This window comes from Mytilus trossulus, chromosome 13 (genome assembly GCF_036588685.1).
Source record: "Mytilus trossulus isolate FHL-02 chromosome 13, PNRI_Mtr1.1.1.hap1, whole genome shotgun sequence".
Lineage (NCBI taxonomy): Eukaryota > Metazoa > Mollusca > Bivalvia > Mytilida > Mytilidae > Mytilus > Mytilus trossulus.
The window spans coordinates 43710629-43719661 of record NC_086385.1 but is presented as its reverse complement, the minus strand read 5'-3'; the positions used below and the strand labels follow the sequence as shown (position 1 = coordinate 43719661).

The 9033-nt window shown below is 35.2% G+C and overlaps 1 protein-coding gene across 1 annotated transcript; it reads left to right on the top strand.

Annotated features, from left to right (window-relative positions):
- The first annotated feature begins 2494 nt into the window (after nt 1-2494).
- LOC134694397 (uncharacterized) lies at nt 2495-7813 on the top strand. The gene has a single exon (XM_063555405.1). The coding sequence runs from the start codon at nt 2495-2497 to the stop codon at nt 7811-7813; it is 5319 nt and encodes a 1772-aa protein (XP_063411475.1).
- The last annotated feature ends 1220 nt before the right edge of the window (nt 7814-9033 follow it).

Genomic DNA, 9033 nt, shown 5'->3' with positions numbered 1-9033 from the left:
GATCAAAATATGAAAAACAAATCCATATTGATTTTTCATTTGATTAACTTGTATAAAAAATATAATCACAAAAATACAAAAGTCCAAGGAAAATTCAATACGGAAAGTCCCTTATCAAATGGCAAAATCAAAACTTGTTACAGCTATTTCTTATTTAAAAAATGGTGGATTAAACATTGTTTTAAAGCTAGCTAAACCTCTCACTTGTATGCAGTCGCATCAAACTTCATTACATTGACAACGAAGCGTGAACAAAACAAACAGACATAATTGTTACAAATGGCAATAATACATACAGCAGTTAACATTGTGCTATAATCCTAATCACTAAAAAAACCATACAAACATGTAACAAAGAAACACAAAATGGAATACATACCAAGTACATTAGTATAAAGAAAACAATCAGCTTTTCTGTGAAAAAAGGCATATTCTATAGCAATGTTCATTTATTTTACCGGCGCTGGCAATATTATGAATGCGTTACCAATTTGGCCAAGGAATTACTCAAAATGTTTTTCGGTTTGAAAAGTGCACAACGCCATCGTATTTTGACAATATCTCTAAATTGTCCTGAATCTGAAGCCAAGAATAAGAAATTATTTAGAGATCATTGTTTTAATAACTAAGTACAGTTTTTGTATTGATTGTATCATCAGCACAGTTTTCGAACATTCATTCCATAAATCCGTCTTTTTAAATTCTGAACTATTCGGTTGGATATTCCCAAAAGCACATACAAAACGATAAACTTAATAATCACCATCATGAATAAATTATGAAATAACTGTATTGTATTTTAAGCTTGGCCTTCGTAAAACGTCGATTTTACTGTCGCAAATTGAGTTTACCTAGCGACGCAGAGCTTTAAATACAATACAGTTATCGCCATTATAATGCCACATATTAACATACATTTTATTTAATAATATTTTGGCTTGAAAATGCCATAAATGAAAAAGTCCGCGAAATTGTTGCATCGTCTTTAGCATTTAAACAATGTGACGTCATATGTATGCTCTGGTTGTCAAACATGAATACTTAACGTATTTCTATCTTTCGTACGCTACAGAATGGTTTCAATATAGACAAAAAGAAGATTTTGAGGCTCAGAATGTGACTATCTTGTTTATTTTTTGAGAAATTACGAGGAAATTACATACCGAAAAAATATCGGAATTCAAAATGGTGGCTTTCTTAGTTACGGACTGGTAGAACGTGGAATCTAACCCCTCAAAATATTTGTCAACGTCCAATGAAAATTGTCGTCACAAACTTATTGCATTAGAATGATTTGTAAACGACTGAAACGATATTTATATGTTGGTTTACAAATATTGAAATAACAAGAACCCTTTATATTCTTATCAACCAATTTTTTACATAAAGGTTTCACTTCATGAAAAGTCGGTCAGTATATTTAAGGGCATACGATACAGTTTTGATCCTGTATTTACAAGTTCGTGAAAATTTGCATATAGGAACGCGTGTTGCAGCCGTTTCGTGGTAAATAAGTTTCATTTAAGTTCCAAATTATGGAAATAATATACTGAAATTTTACGATTAGATTTAGAAATTTAAGGCCATATTTGGCCTAAAGTGAACCTTGTCCGTTGTCTTTGAAACAATATTTTTGACACAGAAAACGACAATTTTTGAGAAAATATCTAAAATCGGAGACTGTTATCGATCCGTGTCTTCTAAAATTTAACCTTTTTTTTTAAACAATAAGTTTAGTTTACTAGTAATATATGAAATGCACATACCCTAAGCTTTCTTTTCAAGTTAATTCCTTGTTCCTCTAGCTTACTGTCCGAAATCAAAAATGCATGAGCAATTTTGTACAGATTGAATATATATATATATTATATGGTTCATGAAAAATGAGAAATGAATTGATTTATATATTTATATACTTTCATTTGCACTAGATATATCACTCATGCAGAAAAAAAACATATGGTTCCAGTTACGGGGCGCCGAATGGGACTCTTGTGGTTTTGTACAAAATTCAATTCTGTCATAACAAAACCATTTTTGTCTTACAAAACTATGTGCTACAGACTTGTTTTGTGAGAACTTCTATTTTGTGATGACAAAATTCATTTGTGTAGACAAAATTCATTTTTGTCATGACAAAATTCATTTTTGTAGACAAAATTCATATTTGTCATGACAAAAGTCAATTTTGTCTTAAAGGTATGCAAATATAAACATATTTGCATACAAAATTGACTTTTGTTACCTGATATGGATGTCGGTGATTTAGAGACAGTTTAACTTACGCGTCAAACGTTAACACTACTTTTAACGCCGTTTCCATTCACATTGTTAACGTCATCATTATCTTCTGTTAACGTTGCACTATTGTTATGTATCATGTTACTATATTGAGTTGAGATTATACGATCAAACGAACCAGACGTTGTTTTACTGCCTGTCTAGACTTTTAGCTAACCCATCCGTCACATTGGTGCTGTGACCAGAGGATATAATGACGAAAAAGAAAGCCATTCGAGTGGGCCATCGAGGAGCCGCGAGGAGATTAATTTCAAAGATTGAAGAGGAATTAGAGAAAGAAACAACACAACGCGACGAAATAGAAAGCCTATGTGAAACCTTGAAGAAAAAGAGGGATATTCTTTCGGAACTTGATAATGACATATTAGAGGAGATTGCAGAGGAAAACATGGAAGCAGAGATAGAAGACTCAGATCGGTATGTTTTAGATATAGAACGAATTTTGACAAAAGTACGCAATTCATCAAGTTCAAAACAGAAAAACAAATCAAATGAAACTAGCTCTATTCAGAACTTAAATCCAAATGCAGCAGATTTTGTTTTTATCAACTCCACATCTACATGTAATACTCCACATCCCATGCAGAATAATGATATGCAATACAGATCGTCAATGAGCGCAACAAATTCTAGCATTTACCACAAGCTACCAAAATTGAATCTACCATATTTTAATGGCAATTTGTTAAACTGGCAACCTTTCTGGGATGCGTATCAATCAACAATACACGATAACCAAACATTAACAGACGTGCAGAAATTTACGTATTTGCAAAATCAGATTCAGGGAATAGCCGCGCAATGTATCGCCGGTTTACCACTCACAAGTGCAAATTACTATCAAGCCGTATCAATACTGAGAGAGAGGTTTGGTCAGAACCACAAAATTACGAACGCATATATTCAGAATTTAATTGATTTACCCGCACCGAGGTCAAACGCAGACAGTTTGAGAAACTTTTCCGACAGAATTGAGTGTAGCATACGCGGATTAGAATCGTTAGGAACAAACGAGAGTACATTTGGAGCCATTCTTACGCCTATAATATACAATAAGTTGCCGTCCGATGTACGAAAAAACATAACCCGAGACCGCGGAAACGACGACTGGGACATCGAATCATTGAGAACAGCAATTAAGAGGGAAGTATGCGTACAGGGCGCAGGACAATCTACAGGTCCAAGTAATGAAGATTTAGAAATTTTACCGACCGCTTCGTTTATTGCCGAAACATTTCCAGGAAAGAACAGGAAACAGTCACGTAAGAAATGTTTATTTTGTGAAGAATCCCATCATCCAAATACATGCAAAAACGTGAAAGATGTTGAGAAACGAATAGAAATTGTGAAGCGAAAAAAGGTATGTTTTAACTGTTTCGGAAGTCATAGAGTAGCTGAATGTAAATCAGAATTTAAATGCCGCCAGTGCGAAAAGAGACATCACACGAGTATACATGTACAAGTACATAACACAGAACCAAAGAGCTTGACCGAAAACCAGTATAGTACACAAAAGACCGTAGCACATACCGCCGTAGAGGAAACGCCACTGGAGCTAACCACATCATTGCATTCTACCGTTACTGCACATACAGATGTTTTACTGAAAACTGCCGTAACTCCAGTTTGGTCCGAAAATCGATCTATCATGACAAATATTCTACTTGACGAGGGAGCACAAAACTCATTCATAACTGAAGATTTAGCTAGAAAACTAGAAATTGAATCCACCGAAAAGATTGCACTGAAAATATCTGGATTTGGAGGAAACGAAGGACAAGTTCGTCATCTTGATAAAGCAAACATAGCTATTGAGACAGTTGATAATCAAAGAATAGAAATAGAAGTAATAATTGTACCGAAAATTGCCGCTCCTATTCAGACAAAATCACAAAAGGAAATCAAAGCACTGCCATACTTACGTGGTTTACGACTCGCACATCCGATATGCGCAGAAGACAAGTTCAACATATCTTTATTGATCGGCGCAGACTATTACTGGTCAATAGTTGAAGACGAAATAATAAGAGGAAATGGACCGACCGCAGTAAAGTCGAAAATAGGTTATCTCTTGTCGGGACCCGTACTAACTAAAAACGGAAGTAGTTCAAAACAATCGGCAATGCTGAATATTTTGACTGATCACAGAGCCGTTGTTTGCGACTTGGAAAAGTTTTGGAACTTAGAAGCGTTGGGGGTTTCAGGAAGCGATACCATTAAAAGTCAGTCTGAAGTTGTACGAGAATACGGAGAAAAGTCTATAATACTAGAAAATGGAAAGTACATAGCTAAGTTACCATGGAAACCAGATTTCCTTCCGCTACCACATAACATGGAATTGGTTAAACAGAGGACAAGTAGCGTTATTAGACGTTTAGCAAACAAACCTGATTTATTAAAAATGTATGGAGATATCATAAGGGAGCAGGAGAGGAGACACTTTATTGAAAAGGTTGAGGAAACAAAACTTCCTACCGATCGACCCGTGCACTATATCCCGCATCATCCTGTTTCCAAGGAATCATCTACTACGCCAATACGCATTGTTTATGATTGTAGCTGCAAAGATGGAAGAGATAATCCAAGTCTAAATGAATGCTTAGAATCACACCCACCTGTTATGAATGACATTACGGGAATACTTATGAGATTTCGCGCTAAGAAATATGCTACAACATCAGATTTAGAAAAGGCATTTCTACAAATACAGCTCGACGAGAAAGACCGAGATGCAACGAGGTTCTTATGGCTTAGCGATCCTACAAACACATCAAGTCCGCTAATAACATATCGCTTTAAGTCCGTACTTTTCGGAGCTACATGTTCGCCATTCATTTTGAGTGCCACACTTCTCAAGCACTTTAAGGAAAATCCGGGGAAACTTTCAGATACACTTGAAAATGGGTTATATGTGGACAACATTTTAACTAGCTTTGATAACGAAAATGACGTAATAGATTATTACAGGAGATCGAGAGAATTACTTCAGAAAGGCGGATTCAACCTACGCTCATGGAATTCAAACAGTCCAAAATTACAAGAAATCGCTAGCAAAGAAAAAACCTTAGACAAAGATGAGCTTACTAAAATTCTTGGTATGCAATGGAACGCTAAATCGGACAAGCTGTTTTATCAAAGTAACACGTTCGAGATGGACAAAAAAGGAAAACTGACTAAACGATATATTTTACGGCAATCATCCAAGATTTTCGATCCGTTAGGACTATTAAGCCCAGTTACTGTAAAAGCGAAAATCTTTATGCAATCACTTTGGAAGCTAAATTTGGAGTGGGACGAAATATTACCGGAAGATATCCAATCAAAATGGATATTAATTTCACGAGATCTAGCATCGAGCTTAGAAACAGAGATTCATCGAAGTACTCAAACACAGAACGAGAATAACAGAAAATTACCAACTCTTCATGTATTTACCGATGCTTCAACTCATGCGTACGGCGCATGCGCGTACATCTTGTATGACAGAAAACCAACAATAGTAATGGCAAAGAATCGAGTTGCGCCTATCAAGACTATAACTTTACCAAAATTAGAGCTTATGGGGGCTGTAATTGGAGCAAGACTTGCTGATCATATCTGCAAAAACTTTCCAGAAACTTTCAGTGAAATACAATTTTGGAGTGATAGTCAAATCGTACTTAGTTGGCTTTCATCCGTAAAACCACAGAGACAATTTATCAAAAACAGAATTGAAGAAATTAAAAGTTTGTGTAGAGATAATGTATGGAGATACTGCCCTACAAAAGACAACCCCGCAGATCTACTTACACGTGGAATAACATCTGAAGAACTGCAACAGAACGAAATATGGTTTAGTGGACCTAAATGGTTAAACAGCAAAGAAGATTGGCCGACATGGAACGGAAATAACGTAACGTCTAGTGTATGTACAACTATGTCGGAGAACGATGACAAAATTGAGTCTATGGAGAAAAATCAAAATGTATGTATTGGTATAGGAAAAATCATAGATATTGAACGGTACAATTCTTATAGAAAACTAACCCGCATTACCGCATATGTAATGAGATTCGCAACAAACTGCAGAGCAACGGAAACCGAACGAAAGAAAGATTTGTTACGTAGTGATGAAATTGAAAATGCAAAATTCCTATGGATAAGATATACACAAGGTAAAATATTTAGTGACGAAATAAATTGTATAGATAATTCTACAAAACGTAAAACACTTGTGAGACAATTAAAGCTCTTTCTAGACGAAAAGCAATGTTTACGATGTGGTGGCCGCCGAATAGACAATGCGACAGTAGGAGAAACAGTCAAGTTTCCATATCTGTTACCGGCAAAGGACCGTCTCACACATTTGATAGTGTTAGAAGCACATGAGAACACACAACATTCAGGAATAAATATCACTCTAGCATACATACAACAAACATTTTGGATTCCGAAATTAAGACAGTGCGTGAAATCTATATTGTCGAAATGTGTAACGTGCCGAAAAGTAATCGGAAAATCTTATCCCGCACCAGAAATTCCACCATTACCAAAAGAGAGAGTTCAAGATGCCACACCCTTTAGCATCACCGGTGTAGACTTCACAGGTGCGTTAACGACAAGAAACAGACACAACGAAGAATCGAAGGTTTACATTTGCCTATTTACATGTGCTGTCACTCGAGCAGTACATTTGGAATTAGTTTACGATCTCAGCGAAGAATCTTTTTTATTGTGTTTCCGGAGATTTGTAAGTCGACGATCAGTGCCGAAAATTATGATGTCAGATAATGCGTTAACATTTAAAGCTGCTTCAATCGAAATTTCACGACTTTGCAATTCTAAAAAAGTTAAAGAAAATATTCAGAATTATGGCATTGAATGGAAATTCATCCCAAATAGAGCTCCATGGTTCGGGGGCATGTGGGAAAGAATGATTGGCTTAACAAAAACATCACTTAAGAAAGTATTAGGACGTGCACATGTTAACGACGAGACTCTAAGGACCGTATTAACAGAGATCGAAGCCACACTCAACGATCGACCAGTGACGTATATTTCAACAGATATCAGAGATCCGGAGCCGCTTACACCATCCCATCTTATACATGGACGAAGAATAACAACTTTACCCTATGTATCGTCTTATAGTGCTATTGACAATCTAAATGTTTGTGAATTAACACACACAAACTTGAACAATCAAGCGATACGACAGAGACAATTGATTGAGAACTTCTGGACAAGATGGAAAGGAGAATACCTTACTTCATTGCGAGAATATCACCAAAGAGCTGGAGTCGACGTTCGGAAGATCAAAGAAGGCGATGTCGTTCAGATACACGACGAATCAAAGCGCGTGCATTGGAAACTTGGAGTTGTGCAGGACACTATTAAAGGCAAGGACGGCTTAGTACGCGTCGCTATGGTGCGTACCAAATCAGGAATTACAAATCGACCCGTGACGAAACTCTACCCATTAGAAGTCAACAGCATGGACTGTTATCTGAGACGAAGTGAACGAAGAAACTAACGTGTGTGAACAGACTTGTTAATTTTTCTTATTTGTGAAAAGACTGTAAATTCAAAGAGTTTTTTACGTAATTTAATAATTTAATCCTTTTTTCATTATTTGTGAGATCAATCTATTTTTGTTCTTTCCGCATGCCACTACATATCACAGCTAATGGACATTGCATCTGGTGGCCCCGAGTATGTCGGTGATTTAGAGACAGTTTAACTTACGCGTCAAACGTTAACACTACTTTTAACGCCGTTTCCATTCACATTGTTAACGTCATCATTATCTTCTGTTAACGTTGCACTATTGTTATGTATCATGTTACTATATTGAGTTGAGATTATACGATCAAACGAACCAGACGTTGTTTTACTGCCTGTCTAGACTTTTAGCTAACCCATCCGTCACAATGGAAATTAAATCACAAAAGTCAATTGTGTACGGTAAGATTCAATTTTGTGAGACAAAATTGACCTTTGTGAAACAAAATTAACTTTTGTGAGACAAAATTGACTTTTGTGAGACAAAATTGACTTTTGTGAGACCAAATTGACTTTTGTGAGACCAAATTGACTTTTGTGAGACCAAATTGACTTTTGTGAGACCAAATTGACTTTTGTGAGACAAAATTGACTTTTGTGAGACAAAATTCAATTTTGTCATTTTTGTTGAGACAAAATTCAATTTTGTCATTTTTGTTGAGACAAAATTCAATTTTGTCATTTGTCATTTTTGTTGACACAAAAGTCAATTTTGTTAATTTTGTTGAGACAAAAGTCAATTTTGTAAATTTTGTTGAGACAAAAGTCAATTTTGTCAATTTTGTTGAGACAAAAGTCAATTTTGTGACGACAAAATTCATTTTTGTGATGACAAAATTCAATTTTGTAACAACAAAATTGACCTTTTTGAGACAAAATTGACTTTCGTGAGACAAAATTGACTTTCGTGAGACAAAAATCAATTTTGTTGAGACAAAATTCAATTTTGTTAATTTTGTTGAGACAAAATTCAATTTTGTTAATTTTGTTGAGACAAAAATCAATTTTGTCAATTTTGTTGAGACAAAATTCAATTTTGTCAATTTTGTTGAGACAAAATTCAATTTTGTCAATTTTGTTGAGACAAAATTCTATTTTGTTAATTTTGTTGAGACAAAATTCAATTTTGTCAATTTTGTTGAGACATAAGTCAATTTTGTCAATTTTGTCTCACAAAAGTCAATTTTGTGT